At 40.4% G+C, this 18,920-nt stretch overlaps 1 protein-coding gene across 6 annotated transcripts in view; it reads left to right on the forward strand.

Annotated features, from left to right (window-relative positions):
* dbn1 (drebrin 1) overlaps positions 1 to 18,920 on the forward strand; it is an 89,472-nt gene that overhangs the window by 64,709 nt on the left and 5,843 nt on the right. Inside the window, exons 2-14 of one of the 6 annotated variants that reach the window (XM_057820159.1) lie at positions 2,969 to 3,024; positions 4,978 to 5,090; positions 5,169 to 5,243; positions 5,510 to 5,653; positions 8,524 to 8,604; positions 8,689 to 8,840; positions 8,924 to 8,981; positions 10,258 to 10,314; positions 10,402 to 10,522; positions 12,460 to 12,585; positions 12,758 to 12,880; positions 14,256 to 14,617; positions 17,852 to 17,951. In XM_057820159.1, coding sequence (XP_057676142.1) covers positions 2,969 to 3,024; positions 4,978 to 5,090; positions 5,169 to 5,243; positions 5,510 to 5,653; positions 8,524 to 8,604; positions 8,689 to 8,840; positions 8,924 to 8,981; positions 10,258 to 10,314; positions 10,402 to 10,522; positions 12,460 to 12,585; positions 12,758 to 12,880; positions 14,256 to 14,617; positions 17,852 to 17,951 — 1,568 coding nt within the window. The remainder of the gene's footprint in view (positions 1 to 2,968; positions 3,025 to 4,977; positions 5,091 to 5,168; positions 5,244 to 5,509; positions 5,654 to 8,523; positions 8,605 to 8,688; positions 8,841 to 8,923; positions 8,982 to 10,257; positions 10,315 to 10,401; positions 10,523 to 12,459; positions 12,586 to 12,757; positions 12,881 to 14,255; positions 14,618 to 17,851; positions 17,952 to 18,920) is intronic. The other 5 variants (XM_057820155.1, XM_057820154.1, XM_057820156.1 and 2 more) reach the window with 5 other exon arrangements.

An 18,920-nucleotide genomic window follows, 5' to 3' on the forward strand; every position in this document is an offset into this window, starting at 1 on the left:
TCTCGGGCTGATAATGTTGTGCTTATATGATCCTTGGACAAGATTTGTCCGTAAGTATGGTTGTTGTAAAGAATGTACATATAATGTTAGTAAGCGAAATGTTATATTTTTTGTATGAGACGCTTTTTGTTTATGTTTAGTGAACCTGTATAGCGTGCTAAGCTAACGTTGTTGCTAATGCAATGCTTGTGTACTTTTATTTTGTAGTTTTACGACAGTCTAAAGAGGACAATGGTTTGTGGCCATTTTATTAATCAATCAGATGAAAAAGGAAGAAGTCTAATTATTAAGGCGTCGTTCACTAGCTGTCTAGCTTTGGAAAAAGTAGACGCTTCTGAGTGAGGACAGCATAGACAGATTTAAATGACAGTAGAGTGAAATGCCCACTACAGTCCTTATGTACCGTATGTTGAATGTGTATATCCATCTTGTGTCTTATCTTTCCATTCCAACAATTTATTTTACAGAATATATATATATAATTTACAGAAAAATATGGCATATTTTATAGATGGTTTGAATTGCGATTAATTATGATTAATTAATTTTTAAGCTGTAATTAACTCGATTAAAAATTTTAATCGTTTGACAGCCCTATAAAAAACACAACATAAAGTAAATGTTTGCATTATCTTCAATTTTAATATACATCCTATGTTCTTAAGTAGTTAAAATTGAGATTTGGCATTTAGTATGTGAGGAAATGAGGGAAAATAAAAATTTGGAGATGGAGGTTGGGGTTATAGCTGTTTTTTTTTTTTTTTTTTTTTACTTTTATTTTGCAAATCATTGAAAAAATACAATTTTGAATGAAAATCAGTTTTTGTATGTGTTATAGAAATAACTGACCAAATCAGTTTTCTTTGCATTTTAGTAGTCCCCCCCCCCCAAATAAATAAATAAATAAAATTTCTGGATCCATGGCGACCTATACGTTGGGGAGTTCCGGCAAGAAATTCTAACCACTTTCACCCCTGCAAGTAACTAATTACTCTTACATTCAGGTAACTGAGGTACTAACTCGATTACTTTTTGGAAGAAATAATTTGTAACTAATTAATTACTTTTTAAAAGTAAGATTAACAACACCGGTCATAAAGATGAAGTCTGCAGAATGAGAAGTGCCGAAAGCGGAGATTTTATTCTGCCAATCTGTTGCTGAACACAATTTGCCCGCAACTATTGCTGATCACTTCTCAGAATTAGCAAAAGAAATGTTCCCTGACTCAATGATTGCATTCGTTGAGTTCATTTTATCAATTGACCTTGTTCATTTATAATTGGTCACACTAACGAACTGCCTTCAAGTCAAACTCAATTGCGAGCTGAAGTGCAGCAATCAAAAGACATGATAGAAATCGCCAAAAGTGCTACATACAATTATAACAAAAGTCACTTTTAATTTTAGCAATCATGATGTAGCTGTAGATATTGATTGTTCTTTGATTGCTCCAGGTTATATGTTGCAATATTACCAATAAATTCATATTATTTAAAAAAATGATTTTTGTTTCATATTGCATGCTATATACAACGTTGTAAGATTAGTCACCAATTTGTAAGGGCATACGTCGCTATTTGTAAGATTGCCAACGGCCTCGGGTTGACAAGTATGCATTTTTACTGTCAGTCAAAATGGGACGGACGTCCAACGCGGGTAATGACAGCATATGAGCTAATAAACTATGCCATCGGACATACAGATGCGTGTTCCAAAACGTCTATGGCACAAATGAAATGAAGTGGCCTGACCCCAGTCATCCAATAGTTGTAGAGAACGCTGACTCAAATACATTATAGTCAAAAGATCTCTTCCGCCCCCTGGTGATCGTGTAGAAAACATCAAAACTCTTGCACAGCACCCAACCCGGTTGAAATAGATCTAAATATGTTCATTCATGGGAATACTTGACATGAAAACTCCTATTCAGATAGGTTCTTTGTATCTGTTCTGGTGTTTTGCTTTTCCGCTGTCCTCCTATCTTTAACATCGGTGCTAGCCTCAGGTCAAACACGCACGTTTCGGTTGCCTCCATAGCAACCAGGATTAGGATGTGGCCACGCCATTGCTCTCAAGTGGCCCATCTTTTTTTTTCCATTTGCTAATGGCAAATCAAGACACGCCGTCTTGAACCCGTCGACCGTATGAAATCTAGAGATTAAGTTTCATCGTTCCAATCCCTTCTCGGCGCTTCCCTCAGCCACGACACTTATTTTTTGTATTCATCAATGAAATTCATCCTTTACCTTTATTCTGTGCTCTCTCCATCTTTCTTGGAGCTGTTTCTGGGTCACGGGGGCTGCGTATGAATAATAAACAGCTGTCTGCTCGGGAGAGGGAATTATTTATAGGGCGCCCGAGCTCAAAATGAAACTGTCTCGTCCTTTTGTTTTTCTCGTCTCGTCTAATTTCTGCCTCTGGAAAACGCACGATTCCTTCCTTCCTTGAGCGTCGCGTTGCTACGAGACGGTTTGTGCAACCCGAGCAGTTTGCGTACCTACGCCGGCGGCGCAATAGTGCGGCAACGCCACGCTCCTATTGGTGCGTTCGCAGACTTGCGGGTACACTTTTTGGAGTGGCACCTTCATATTAAATAGTTGTCGAATGCACGGCACTGGTGAGTCGGTCGTCAATAAATGTGTGTAGGAAGACAGCTACATAAACTTCTACGTATACCAACGTACGAGACAGAAATTGGATGTTTTGGTCTCGTCGACTAAAACGAGGCTAAAAGCTTTGGGAGATTTGCTCAACGAAAAATAGTCATCATTTATTCGTGTCAAACCGTACTAAGACAAAGAAGTATTTTCGTCCAAAAGATGAAAATGAAAAGGGCCGCAAAAAAAAATAAAACACTGGCCGGAACTCAAATAGAGTGTCTAAAATTCATTGAGTTGAAAATCCTTTGTAAACTGCTGAGTGTATTATTAATTTTCACGATTTTAATACTGTACATTTTGTTTACAGGGCCTTGTACACGTACGAAGACGACAGCAATGATTTAACGCTGGCATCGACGGGAGGTAGTTCATCGTCCTTTTTTGAATTTTCCATTGATTGACTGTTGCGCCTTATTAATAATGATAAATAATCATCCTCGACGGCACCCTCTCCTTCCGCTCCTATATCAACGACATCACCGGATTGGCCTGCTTCCACCTTCGCAATATTTCTCGCCTCCTCCGCATCTACACTTGTCTGTAGTCTAGTCACTTCCTGGCTCGATTACTGTAACACACTGCCTTTCGATCTCCCGAATAACTTCCTCCAGAAATTGCAGCTCCTCCAAAACTCGACAACACGCCTCATCACTCGGACCCCCACCACACACCACATCACCCCCATCCTTCGTCAACTTCACTGGCTTCCAGTAAAACTAAGGCTACGTCTACACTTGGACGAATAATGGCCTTAAACGTGTAATTAGTTAGACTATACGGCATGTCGGCCACACTAGTCTACCACTTGGTTGCTACACGGATAATGCAGGCGGGTAATATTACCCACGGTTTAATATGGACTACTGTCCCTGTACAACAATCAGATACTAAGGAAGTGACATCATGGAGCGTGCCATCGCCACTTTTAGTGTGGTATGACGGTTAATAATGGAGGCGGACGATCACGACTTGGCATTCCTGCTCCTCTTTTCTTTTCCACAGGCTCGCTAGCTCGACTTGAACGAGCTTTGATGAGCTAATCATGCATTCACACATTTTTCTAGAACCTTCAAACGTACGTTGCAATAATATGCTTCAATTCAGTGCCCATTTGTGGTCCTCCCATCGCGGATTAGTTCATCGTCTTCGATCAGACACAGCGGGGCTGGCCCCTCCCAAAATGAACTGCATGGTACCGCAAGTCACAGAGGCGCTGGATCAGTTTCATTTTGATGACATTTGCGCATGTCAAAACTGTCACCACTTCCGAGAGCGCCACTGTTATGCACAAGCACCCCTTGGTGCAGTTTCCACTTCTATGAAATACTGTATACGCAGCACCACACCATATGTTTCCCTTTGTTATTTTCCAAGTGGTGACATACCAAGTAACGATGTCAGGCTTTCGTTGTTGTTTTCTAAAGATGTATTTCAATCACAACTCGGCGACTGCTCATCAAAGCCAGGTGCGCCCTCCCTTCACTCACTCTCGCTCCCGCATGATGCATTCAATTGCGATCACGAAAAAAAAAAAAAAACTGTGATCACAAGACGGAGTTCCCGAGCCCTGGTCTTGAAGGTGTAGTAAATTTCCCGCCGGCGAGTTTCCAGTTCAGAGGTAAACCACGCGGGCGATGACGTAACACATGAGGTTTCTTCTTTCTACGCATGCGTAGTTTGCGCAAATTCAGGCGTACCTTGCAGAAGCGGGGAGGCCTTAAACGCACCTTGAACAAAGTGTGGACAGGTATAAGAATAGTCGGCAAAGTACCTTTGAGGAAATGATCCGTCCTCGTGTAGACATAGCCTCGGAGTCAATTACAAGATCCTTGTAATTACCTAAAGCACTCCACGGCCTGGCCCCTCCCTACCGATGCAATCCCCTCTGTGTCAACTGCCCCCCCGCCCCCTACCCTCCCCGTTCACTTTGTTCTCTATCCTCCACCTTTCGATCCCCCCTGTCTGTCTCACCACCTTTGGTTCCAGCGCTTTTAGTCACTGTTCCCCCAGTTCTGGAACTCCCTACCCCTCGATCTTCGCAATTTATCTACCCTCTCCCTTTTCAAATCCAGACACAAAACACACCTGTTTACACTTTCTTACCCACCATGATCCTTATCTCGGTTTTATCCTGACCTCTTAAACTTTTTATATACTCTTATCCTGCTTTTAATCGAATTTTATGAATGTTTTGTTATTCCTGTTGAGCTATTGTGTTCCCTTCTCTCTTGCGAAGCATCTTTGCGTGTCTTGAAAAGCGCTCTAGAAATCAAATGTACTTTTACAGTTTCACCTTATTGACTTTGTGCTCTGCAGGGGGCGGCCTGGCAGAAATCACGCTGACCTTTGACAACGCCCGGGTCATGTACGGCTTCTGCGGCTTGAAGGAGCCCAACGCCGCCTTGCCGCGATACATCCTCATTAACTGGGTACCGTACTGCCGCGATATAAAAAACCAGGCGTTCGCTTATCGGGAGCACTCCGTGTTTCTGTTCGGGCCGTGACAGGTGGGCGACGATGTGCCCGACGCCAGGAAGTGTGCCTGCGCCAGCCACGTGGCCACCATTGCGGACTTCTTCCAGGTAAACTTTTGAAAAAAAGGCTCACAATCATATTCAATATAAAGCACTAAACTTTAACTCCTTCACTGCCAGTACGTTTCATATTGGCTTCGGTCATCATCGCATGTTGCTCGCCTCATTCCAAATGGAATATTTTCTTGCGTTTGACACGTGATGTACGTTTAAAAAAAAAACACAAAAAAAAACGTTATTTTCCTTGTGTGGGGTCTAAAAATGTTCTCATTTTGATTTCCCAGAAAATAATGATTTCATGTCCACTTCTTCAGGGCGTGGCAGTCATCATCAACGCCAGCAGTGTCGACGACATCGACCCGTCCGCCATCGGGCAGCGGCTCACCAACGGCACCGCGGTGGCGGCCAGTCCCGTCCTGACTCGTCTCAAAACCCGAGAAGAGGAACGTGGAGACGTGGTATAACCGAGGGGAAGGGGACGAGAGATCTATAATGAGTCGTTGCCATTCTCAGGAAGATTTCATTTTTCATCTGCGTACAATTTGCTCAAATGACGAGATAATGACTAATTGCAGCACGATTTACTCAAGTGCAAAATAATGGTTGGCTTCAATTCCGATACAGCACACATCACACAATGATGATAAAGCACCACAAAAGATACGATTTGACGATTTTTGGACGTGATTCACCGAGGTGGTTAGTCACATGTACTCCCTTACATTTACTTGAGTAACCTTTTGAAGAAATGGGTTGTTTTACCACACCATATTTTCTACTTTTACTTTAGTAGATTTGTGAAGAATTAACACCACTACTTTGGGCGAAACTACAGTCCTTACATCTTTATTCTGCATCTTAGATTTGACTTTTTTGCCAGCACAGAGGCTCAACCAGTTTCACCCATGAGATGCCGTCGCCACAATAATCACATAACTCCCTGATACCAATTGGACATCACAATAGGATCACGTGACCTCACACTAGCTTGCATTCAATCATTTGGCGCTGTATAAATGTAACTACCGTATTGGCTTGAATATAAGGCGGCCCTGATTATAAGACGACCCCCTCTTTTTCAAGACTCAAGTTTGAAAAAAGACTTTTTGAACACCAAATTAATATTTATACAGAAAATAATTACAGTACATCTGAAACAAATGATTATAACAATATATTTGAGAGAAAAATCATGTTATTTTGCCTCATTCAAATCTTAATAACTTAACATTTAAATATGTAAACTAAAGTGCAATCACATTCGTAAATGAATGGCTTCTGGTTTTTGTGATAAAACAACAAAATTGCAATAACTGCATTAACCATCAAAGTGAAGTTTAACTGTAACTGTAGTCTTGAAACAAATCTGATTAAGGAAAAACATTGCAATAAAATAATGCAAACTGGTTAAACTTGAGAGTAGCTGAGATCTGTCATGACAGAACATCGCTTCAATGATATCTGGCGCCATCTAGCGTCGTGAATGGGGAGAGTAGCTGAGATCTGTCAAGACAGAATATCGCTTCAATGATATCTGGCGCCATCTAGCATCGTGAATGGGTATAATGTCTAGACCGCGAATATAAGACGACCCCCTCTTTTTCAGTCTTATTTCAATGCAAAAAACACAGTCTTATATTCGGGCCAATATGGTTTTTGACATAGAGTCAACATTACTGAAAAGCACAGATTTCAAGCTCTCGCTAGATGATCTGCTGAGAAAAAACTGACATTGTGAACAGTTACTCACAATGTTACTCATGACTTGAGTATTCTTTTTTCCCGAATGCTTTTTTTTGGTGTTGCGTTACTATGCGTTACTACTAGGGCTGTCGAACAATTAAAATTTTTAACCGAGTTAATTACAGCTTAAAAATTAATTAATCGTAATTAATCATAATTCATCGCAATTCAAACCATTTAGAAAATATGCCATATTTTTCTGTAAATTATTGTTGGAATGGAAAGATAAGACACAAGATGGATATATACATTCAACATACGGTACATAAGTACTGTATTTGTTTATTATAAGAATAAATCAACAACATGGCATTAACATTATTAACATTCCGTTAAAGTGATCCACGGATAGAAAGACTTGTAGTTCTTAAAAGATAAATGTTTGTACAAGTTATAGAAATGTTATATTAAAACCCCTCTTAATGTTTTCGTTTGAATAAAATTTGTAAAATTTTCAATCAAAAATTAAACTAGTAGCCCGCCATTTTTGATGCCAATAATTACACAATGCTCATGGGTGCTTAAGCCCATAAAATCAGTCGCACCAAGCGCCAGCAGAGGGCGACAAAACTCCAAAAAACTCAAGTAACAAGTTGGCATTGCACTGTGCTGTCATTTTAATCTGTTTGAGCGGGGCATATGCGTTAATTGCGTCAAATATTTTAACGTGATTAATAAAAAAAATTAATTACTGCCCGTTAACGTGATATATTTGACAGCCCTAGTTACTACGTTGGTTGGACGCGAGAAAAGTCTGTGAGAGACACGGACTCATGGAGACGAGAGAGCGGAGCGGGAGTGGGGAGGAGGGAAGGGACTTGTGACGCCATTGCAAACAGCTAGGTGGCTCCAATAGTACCTGACTGTAGCCTACAAACTACATTTACATGATGCTACGGTAGATATCACATGTATATAGAACTAGATGCGAAATGATCGACTCACCGGCATTCGTAAACAGCCGCCATCTTAAAGCAGTAGACTTCTCAGGAAGGCTCTGTTGTAGAGAACCTTCCAAGCAAACAGAACAAACAGTATTTTAGCTTTTGACCTAAAATACTCCTAAATCGGCAAAATCTAAACAGTTTTAAAACTTTCACATGTCGAAAGTAGACATAAGGGAACTAATGCAATAACGGGAGCAATTTTAACAACTCTAATGGTTGATTCACAACAGTAAATGACTTCCAAAAATAGCAGAGGTCACTGTTTTTTTTTGTTTTGTTTGTTTTTTTCGGAATGAAAAAAAAAACATGAAAGGTAACACCAGTTACTTTGCCGATTAACTAATTACTCTTACATTCAGGTAACTGAGTTTATAACTCAATTACTTTTTGGAAGAAGTCATTTGTAACTGTAATTAATTCCTTTTTTAAAGCAAGATTAACAGCACTGACTATGACTAGTCAAATTTTCTACCCACCTCTGATGATTCACTCCGATTCTAATCTAATCTAACCCTATGATCTTTCTCTCCACTTACTATATGAAGAAATAAAATTTGCGGACGTGAGAAGACCAAAAAAAAAATTCTCATTCTCAACACTTCACAAGCTTTTTATTTCTGTTTGTTTTCCCCTGGGAGAAGGGCACAGTGTACCAAAAGACCAACGCAGAGGTGGAGATGAAGAAAATCAATCGAGAAGAATTCTGGGAGCAGGCCAAGGTCAGTTGAGTCAGCTCAACAAAAAAAAAACATCTCAACCAAACGAACGAGCCAGCGAAAAGCATGGCTTTTTTTGTTGGCAAGCGCGAGGAGGAGCTGAGGAAGGAAGAGGAAAGGAAGAAGCTGGCCGAGGAACGCCAGCGCTTTGAGGAGGAGCGAATGGAGCTGGAGAGGAAGGAGCAGGAGAACCGAGAGCGGAGGTACCGGGAGCGAGAGAGGCAGATTGAAGAGCACAGGTGAATTCAACTCTGGACATACCGGTAGATGTCCTTTGGAAAAATATGCTAGAAATGATGGATTTTTTTTCTTTTGTGTTTAGGAAGAAAATACAAGAGGAAGAAGAGGCCAAAGACAGGTTGCAGAGTCACACAACCTTAGTAAGTGTCAGAAAAATCAGATTGACGGATGGCACTGAATGCCATAAGTGACCATGTGTATTAACAACAAGGGCGGCCAATTTGGCATACTCGTATTTGACTGTCTAAAATAGTACCAAGGCATTGATAAAATGGCCGCCCGCCCCCATGATCGGCAACCACATACTGGAAATACTGGCTTTTATTGATGTTTTGCTCTATTATTACTCATGAGAAAAATGAAACTTCAATTTATTAAACAGGATCCCTTTCGTAGGGAGGTTACTGCATGTATCACTTCAGTCAGAGGTGGGTAGTAACGTTTTCCATGTACTTGAGTAACACTTTTGAGAAAAATGTACTTCCAAGAATAGTTTTACTAAGCTATACTTTTTACGTTTACTGGAGTCGATTTGTGGAGAAAAAAAACGCTACTCTTACTCTGCTACTTTGGGCTACACAGGGGTCGTTACATTTTTCCTCTTTCTTCTTCTTATCAGATTTTTTTTTTTTTTTTGCCAGCGATGCCAAGTAGCTGTAGCAGCAGTAGCAGTAGCTGGTAGCTCTATCGATTTTACCGATGAAACGTCGCAACAATAATAACATGACTCCATTATACCAATCAGATGCAAGCTTGCCGTTCTATCTTCACGCTAGCCTGTTCATTCATGTGGTGTTTTAAAGCACGTTAAAAATGAAGTATTTGATATAGAGCGCTGCCCTCAACATGACTCGAAAGTGCGGATTTGAACCTCTCTCCCAGTTTTTATGTGGTACCGATTGACCACGGAAAACTGGAGATATGATCCTTTTCATTTCAAAATAGTAATTAGGAAGGAACTCTATACTATTTAAACTAGGAACTGTTTTCTCCACCAGAGGGCACTCATGCGTTTTGGACGAATAATGTCTCATTTATGTATTTTTTTCTTTCTTTTTTATTTTTTTGTATTTCTTTGTCTTAATGTGGTTATGTAATGTGTTATTGTACAATATCAGTATAACAACAGTTCATCTAGATAACTTGCTCTGAAAAAAAATTTGTTAAAAAAAAATCCCATACAAATATAAGCAGTTACTCACAATGCTACTCATTACTTGAGTATTCTTTTCACCAAATACTTTTTTACTTGTACTTGAGTACATTTTTAGATGACTACTTGAGTAATATTATTTTGAAGTTACGCTACTCTTACTTGAGTAAAATTTTTGGCTACTCGACCCATCTCTGACTTTAATTAGACTTTTTTTTTGCAATGCCTGTGTCTCATGCGTGTGCCACCCCCCCCCCCCCAAGCCGGCAGAGCTAAGCATCGATGACCTCAGCCTGGACAAGAAGGAGTCTGAAGTGGAGGTATGCTGAAACAATGGAGCTTTTTTTTCCCAGTTTTGAATCCTAACGTACATTCAATTAAAAACAACCCGTCCATGCCGCTAACATGTTCAGGAGGCCAAGGCCATCATTGCTCAGCGGTCCGGGAACCCCCGAGAGTTCTTCAAGCAAAAGGAACGAGCCATGACCATCAGCGTGGACACCTCGCCCGTCGCCGTCCACAGGGCCGGTAAGCGACCGAATATTTTACAAGGAGGAACAACTACAGCGCACGAGGACGTTCGTTTATTCGCCCCTCCCATTCAAAATGGATTGGAGGTCGAGCGCCGTCAATGGCAGCCAATGAGTTAACAAGGGAGTGACCCCAAAATCAACAGGAAGTCCTCTGGAAATGCCCTGAAACCAATAGGAAGCAGCCTGGAAATGCCTGAAAATCAACAGTTGACAGAAAGTGACCTGGAAGTGTCTTAACATAGACTTCATAAAGTATTGACGGTACACGGAGCGCGGGGCCAATAAATAGGGGGCCTGCATTGTTGGCGAGGCCGTCAAAGCTGACCGAGAGTTGAAATTTCTTGTGAATGAATGCTTAAATCCCTGAATACCTTATAGATATGGACCTAAAACAGCCTGATCCTTGGTTAAAAGCAAAAAAAAAAAAAAAAAAAGACGTGCAGTAACCATTTATTTTACGTAAATATGTCGAAGTACAATGCTAGTCTGTTAGTGAATGTTGCTCATGGCCGCCTAATGTAAACTGAGCTTTTCCGGTGAAAATTCTTGTGAATAAATCCTTAAATCCCCGAATTCTTTATAGGTATGGACGTAAAACAGTCTCGATTCTTGGTTAAAAGCAAAAAAAAAAAAGACTTGCGGTTAGCATTTATTTTACGTAAATATGTCGAAGTACGATGCTAGTGTGTTATTGAATGTAGCTAGCGGCCACCTGATGTAAACCAAGCTTTTCCGGTGATAAATCTTGTGAATAAATGCTTAAATCCCCGAATTCTTTATAGGTATGGATGTAAAACAGTCTCAATTCTTGGTCAAAAGCAAAAAAACTGCAGTTAGCATTTATTTTACGTAAATATCGCGAACTATGATGCCACTGCAGTAGCGGCTAATTTCTCCCATTGATTTTTTTTCACAACGTTTCAAAATGCACGCATGGTACAAAAAATATAATATTTACCTTGAATCCTCAAACAAATCCCTCCTGAGACAATCCTTCCTGTTTGTATGCGGTACAGCTTTCGTACATTTTCAACAGAAATCCGGCGTAAGATGGCTGCGTGCGTGTGTTTGTGAATAGCTCCTCTTGATGTGGGCGGCCCCCTACTTGAATGCGAGGCGCAGTGCATGACCGATCTGACCCGTCAATACCATTATGAAGTCTATGGTCTTAAAATGACGCAAAATCTAACTCAAAAATCAAACTCATCTTTTGCCAGTGACAACGACAGACACTGAAAGGACCAGCTGCGAACGCCGCCATTGATGGCGCTAGAAGTCCAATCTGTTTTGAATGGGATTCATTCATTCGCCCCCTCCTATTCATAATAGATTGGACGTCTAGCAGCGTCAATGGCAGCCCGTGAGTTAACTTACTTGGCCAAAAATAAACAAGTACGAACCACGTGAGATATAATAACCTCGGTATGTGCAAAAATGGTTAGCTCCTTAGCGGCGGTGATACAGTGTCATCCGGTTTGTAGGGCGGCTGCATTGAAAGAGGTTGTGATTGCCCGTGGAAAAATGCGTCGCTATGACAACGCGCATCCGCTCGTCATGTGGCCGAGTTTTCTTTTTTTTTTTTTTTTTTTTTATTATTCTGTGCTTTCCGCTTGCTGCAAGATGTTTTCTTCTTTTTTTGGTGGGTGTGGGGGAGCGTTTTGCTATTTAATGGCACGAAAAGAAGGCGCATTTCAATGTTTGGCATGCCGTCTGCACTGTGGGCACTAACTTGCTCTTCTTTTCCCTTTTTTTCTCTCTGTTAACCCCAACCATTTCATTCTTGACTTGACTTTGACGTCCGGTTCTGTCATCTTTCTTCCTTGGTTGCGTCGCTTGTTGTTTTGATCGCCCGTGTGCGTGTACGTAATATCGGACGGTGTGCTTGCTTGCGTGGTTGTGAATGGCCCTCCCACACCCCCACCCGCCCGGCAGGCCGCTTGGACAGCCCCTTTTTGAGGCAGCAACACAGTCCCGGCAGCCCCACTTGGACTCCCCCGCCCAGGGGGGTGTCGCCTCTGCGCACTGCCGCGCCGCACGCACAGACGCACCGCGCCGCCGGTAGGTACAGCTTCTTCTCCCGGCCTCCGGACGGTCAAACGGTGAGGTGTTAAAAACTAAGGGTGGAAAACGCGTAGCTTCAGATTTCAGTTAGGCCGTTCTCAGTGTTTGGAGTCATGTCTCAAGTCAAGTTCTTCCACATATTTTGTGTGTGTGCTTTTATGCCCCCTAGGGGACAACGGCGAGCAAGCAAGCGTGGAGCGGAACGTGGCGGCGGTGTCGCCCATCCCCCAGATTGTCACCACGCCCATCAAGGAGGAAGCCAACATGGAGACAGAATGCGCATTTGACTGGGGTGATTGTTTACGTCCTCAATTTCCAGAATGTGACATCCGAAAAGCAAATTGGAACTTAATATCGCAGCTCATTTTTTAAAAAATTCCCGCTCAAATGTTTTGGTCGGAGGAATATCACAGGAAAGAACGCGATCGATATACAGTGGTATCTCGAGATATGAAAGCTTCGGTACGCGAAAAATTCATTTTATGAAAAGGTTCTCGCTGCTTTTCGCTACACATTGCAAAAAAAGGATTCAGCGTACGAAAGATAATACAGACCGCAATAGATGATTGCATCGTTGCGAGCTGGAATAATGTAGGGCTGTCAAAATTATCGCGTTAACGGGCAGTAATCAATTTTTTAAAATTAATCACGTTAAAATATTTGACGCAATTAACGCACGTGCCCCGCTCAAACAGATTAAAATGACAGCACAGTGCAATGCCAACTTGTTACTTGTGTTTTTTGGAGTTTTGTTGCTCTCTGCTGGCGCTTGGGTGCGACTGATTTTATGGGCTTAAGCACCCATGAGCATTGTGTAATTATTGACATCAACAATGGCGGGCACTAGTTTATTTTTTGATTGAAAATTTTACAAATTTTTTTAAAACGAAAACATTAAGAGGGGTTTTAATATAAAATTTCTATAACTTGTACTAAGATTTATCTTTTAAGAACTACAAGTCTGTCTATCTGTGGATCGCTTTAACAGAATGTTAATAATGTTAATGCCATCTTGTTGATTTATTGTTATAATAAACAAATACAGTACTTATGTACCGTATGTTGAATGTATATATCCATCTTGTCTTATCTTTCCATTCCAACAATAATTTACAGAAAAATATGGCATATTTTATAGATGGTTTGAATTGCGATTAATTACGATTCATTAATTTTTAAACTGTAATTAACTCGATTAAAAATTTTAATCGTTTGACAGCCCTAGTAACTATGCTTACCACAATGCTTAAGTATACGAATCAAAAATATATTTATATATATAAAAAGTGAGATGAAATCGCAAGCAATGTTAGCTCGTGTTTGCTATGAGTTGGAGTAGTCATGTCATAACGTCTGTAAAATGAACAAGTTACACTTGGGCGCCACTTGGGGGCGACAAGGCATTACAAATGAAGACAGGCAATCAAAGGACACGATAGCAAATTTAATGCAGTGTGTCAGCAGAGCTTTGAACGAATTAGATGAGATTTTTTTTTTTAATCATGATACGAAAGCCACAAATTCATTTTGTCTCATCTCGAGGTATCACTGTACTTTGTATGTGACGAGGAGTCGACTCGTGGCCAAGCTAATCGATTATTAATCGACTATCGAAATAATGGTTTTCTACGGTGAAGCAGTAACCTCAGTTTTTGTTTGTCCAATAGAACCAAAGCAGGAGCAGAAAGCTCCTGTCCAGGAGTGGAGCCCTTCCAAGCCCGTTCAGAGCGTAGCCCCCCAGGCCCGCGAGCCCGCCTTCTCCACGTGGGATTCCGCCACCGAAGATCTGGTGGACCTGATGGGCGACGCGCCTACAGCCGGCGTTCGCTCTCAGCCGCTTCTCAGCTTTGACGAGCTGACGGACGGCGACTCGCGCGCGGCGACCGAGGGGGATCGACCCGCCGGCCCGCTGGACGAGGACGCCTCGGAGCAGATGACGCTCAGCTACCAGCACGCGTTGCAGCACGCCGCCGCCGACGGACACGCGCTGATGACCAACGGGGAAACGCTGATTAAAGAAGCCGCTCAGGTACAGCTGACAGTTTCCTATATAAGATGGTAATATTAAAAAGATTATATAATTTTATGATGAAAAAACACATAAAAGAATTGGGCTGCAGCTATCGTTTATGTTAGTTATCGATTAATTGATGAACTAGTTAGTTCGAATAATCGAGTCATCGATTAGGGAACATATAAAATACCTGAGCTGAGCCTCAAACGGTATAAAAAAATAAATAAATGAGGATCTATGTGCAACAAAAGAACATAGCAAAAGTCCACTAGCTTAAATGCTATAAAATGCCTACGTTTTTTTTGTGTGTTTTACAATGCTCATAAGAGGTGGACACATATTCCCACAAAAAAAAAAAAAAAAAACGGTTAAATATATCTTTAAACTAAATTATGAATGCATTAAAAAAAACATTAGCTCCGACAAAAACTTGGCTTATCTTGGTCTTAACAGGGTGCATCTGGATTGAGTCATGTGAAATGAGGCAGACTACAGGGTACCCGTCCAAAGCAATAAAACTAAATGAAAATTTAAATTTTCAAAACAAACCCTTACAACGCCACTTTAATTAAACGGATAATCGAAGCAGCAAAATGTCATTCGAATCTTTTTTCTAATCGAATAGTCGAGTTAATCGATTAATCGTTGCGGCACTAAAAAGAATTATGATTATCCAAAAATAATCCCCCTAAAATGTTAGTATAAATAACAAATGAAGTATAATACTACAAGTATAAAGTCATTAATTTTTTTGAAAAGTGAGACAAAACCAAAAGGAAAATACTACAGATGCCCCGATCGAATTAGAAATCGGGCCAATCACGCCATTTTTCAGAAGATTGGATCAGGTTTGGGTTTTTAAGTGCGTAATAAATTTGTTTCTCTGCATCACGCTCGCACAGCCTCGCACTTCACCTCCTGCTGTTTTTCTTGCTCACCAAGCAGCTGCTTGTTAAAGCTAACGATGAGTGACAGCTTTGATCTTGCCACTCGGAGCGCTACCTTGAAAGCGGCCGAATGTATGAGCTCATAAACACTAGCGGTAGTGTGCTGTGGCAACTCATTGTGTAACTTGCTCTGCAGCATGAGTGGATTTGAGTGGACTCACTCAATGGAACATTGAATAAAGACAAGTATTTTTCTACATTATTCTTGTTAAGAAATAATTCACAGGGACAGTAACATGGTTAAAATGTTTTTTTTTTTTTTTTTTTTTTTTCTTTTTCGGTTCGGGAAGATTCTCAAAATCAGGTGACTCGGACTCGGGTGCAAACATATGAGATGGGGACATCCCACATATTATTGGTCCAATAAGGGGCGTCACTAGGTTTTAAGTTTTAAGAATGTAGCGTATAAGCACAAAACTTCACAAACCGCTAACAAAGACTAATAATGTATATATGGCGGAAAACACAGACAAAACTGAAAAAGCCGTTTAAAAGAAACTGCTGTATTTTAAGCCAAAACAACTGTTGTGTTTGACAGAACAATATGTCTATATGCTGCCATAGCAGATTCATGGCGCATGAAGCCCCCGAACTATTTTTAATTTGTCCGTTTTACCCTGGAAACCTCCGTTTACAGACGTCGCGCAACCGCTTTTGTTTCAACCCAGCCATAAAATAAAAGTAATTAATTATATTTATTATTTAAAATGTCGTTTTTAGCTTAGAATCATTAAATGATGTCTCATATTTAGTTTAAAATATATATAGGCTATATAAAAAAAAATAAAGAGTTTAAAAAATTATTCACTCACATATTTTAAACTTTTAAAATTATGTCACAATGAAAATAATGGCGTCTGTAAAAAAGTCACGGATATCTTCCGCATAACTATCGCTTAATTGTATCTTTTTTGTTACTGTCGCATTTCCTCCGATATGTTCGATAAATATTCGATCCAAACAAAGAAAAACTGAAGAAAAAAAAACGTTTAAAAGGGTAAATATTTGAAAAAGAAAATCTCGACCACTCCTCGATGTCTGTGATTTCTGCATCGCGACCCTTGTTATATGACCATATTTCACCCATAAAATCCCACAAAAATCCAGTTGTGTCCATTCACAGCTGTGTCTTGACACTCGGTGCTATATGGAGTTTTTGGATCGAAACAAGGTAAGTAAGCGATAATATCTCGTTAATTACATACATTATGGTCTCTCAGGTTATGAGTTTGATCCCATTGCTCAAGATGTATGCCAAATTTAACTTCTGTGAAAGGAAAACAATGAAAAGAAAGTTGAAGAAAAAATATACATACTTATGTGATAATCTATGTACATCGAGGATTTGGTGAGACAATATTTTGCTAAACAATACCTTCCCAACAGACACACACTCACAAATTAACAAATCAGTCATGTGGTTGGGAAACAAAGGACTGTGATTATACACTTAGCCAGTAGGTGGTTCTATGGAAATGAACCCTTTCTCGAACCAATTGGCTCAAGTGGTGCAATGCCTCATGAAGCTTCATTTCACCATCACTACCCATCACTAATTTACACTATATACAATGATTACATGAAGCAGGAATCCCTGCTGAAAACCGAACGCACGAAATGGCGTTTCTGAATGCTGGTCTGGCTGGAGAGGAGGCAGAGTGCTTGTGGCAAGCTCCTTAAGTAGGCCAGGAAGTCCAAACCTTAGCCAATCAGGAGGCACCAATCAGGAGTAGCTGAATCAGCAACACCAGCACCTAATTCACTCAATCAGCCACCCAACTCACACACAAACACACTAGTGGAAAAAAAGCCAGGGTCATAACAGACCGCAAAACAACAAAGGTAAAATGTCCACTAAGACAGACTACGAAAAAAAGCTAGTACCGACTGCTATCAATGTCACAGGGAAAACACGTACTGGATTTTTCAGAGCTAACGCTATGAAGTAAGGGGAAACCTACATGATCATATTTAATCATATCATATCATCAACATCATATTTAAGTTAATAATGAGCGGTCATATGATGAATTAAACTAATGTTCTGGCAACTTCAGAGTGAATATGTGTTTTTTTGTTTTTGTTTTTTGTTTTAAATAAAACGACACCAAATTATTTAGGGGGGCTTAAAAAATAGGCCTAATGACGCCACTGAGTCCAATGCAGGGGTGCTCATTGTTTTTTGCTCCAAGATCTACTTTCAAGAATTGTGATGCAAGGAAACTAAAGGCAGAATTTCAAAGATGAGCAGATGTCTTTTTTTCACAGCTACTTGGCATTTTATCTTCTTGTGTCTTCATAGGCGAGCGAGGGCTACTTCAGCCAATCGCAGGAGGAGGAATTCGGCCAATTGGAGGAGGGCTCGGCAAAAGCCACACCTGTGCTTTATAACAAGCCGCCAGGTAAGTCCACATTTGAATGACTACAGAATATCCCTTCATGCCATTGTGGGACTCTATTAGGGGTGTGACAAAATATCGAAATAGTGATATGTCGCAGTGTTTTTCAACCGGTGTGCTTGTTGCTAAATCCAAAAAAGTCCGACACCGTGACAGAGACATTAATACTACCCTGCCTACAAAGCCATTGTCTGCGAGATTCTCGGCCCTAATGTGGTTAAAGACTTTTGTCAAATTCTGAGTTAATTCTGAGCTTTTTCAAGCCTAACTGCTATAAAAAAAAATAAAAACAGAGCTGTTGAAGAATAAGGATATCGACTTTGTGTTCATCTAAACAGGCTCAAGTTTCACACTGAGTAAGTATACATACTGAGAAATTATTTTATAATTGAATATACTGTACAGAAAAGAATTTTGGAACATTTTTGGTTTGTGGTGTGATTTTTTTCCAATGTAAAAATGTGCCGTGAGTCAAAAAAGGTTGAAAAACACTGATATATCGTGATACTTTGTATCCTAAAAGGTTATTGATATGCTCCTGTCAAGAATCGAGATATCGTTTTAAAAAGGTGTTAATTAAATTTAAATCATTTCCTGTTGAGTTTGAGTCACTGCCTATTCATTTGGGTGATTCCCAAGTCACTTCCTGTTCTGTAACGCATAATAAACAGCAAGTGACCCATAAAAAACCCCAACATCAACAGGAAGTAACTGAAAATCAACAGGTAAATGACCTTAAATGACCTCATTGCCCGGCATTGGCTGCCACTGACAGCCATAGACATTTAATCCGTTTGAAGTGGGAGGGTGGCAGCGAATGAACGAAATGTTCATTCGCTGCCATCCTCCCGGTTCAAAAGGATTGGACGTCTACTAGTGATAAACTCATTCCAAAGCAGAAGCTTGTTTTTCTGTTTATTAGTTTTTTGTAGAATATCCTCGAATGATTTCCTGACCAATGTATCGATAATC

Source organism: Corythoichthys intestinalis, chromosome 18, assembly GCF_030265065.1.
Source record: "Corythoichthys intestinalis isolate RoL2023-P3 chromosome 18, ASM3026506v1, whole genome shotgun sequence".
Classification (NCBI taxonomy): Eukaryota; Metazoa; Chordata; class Actinopteri; order Syngnathiformes; family Syngnathidae; genus Corythoichthys; species Corythoichthys intestinalis.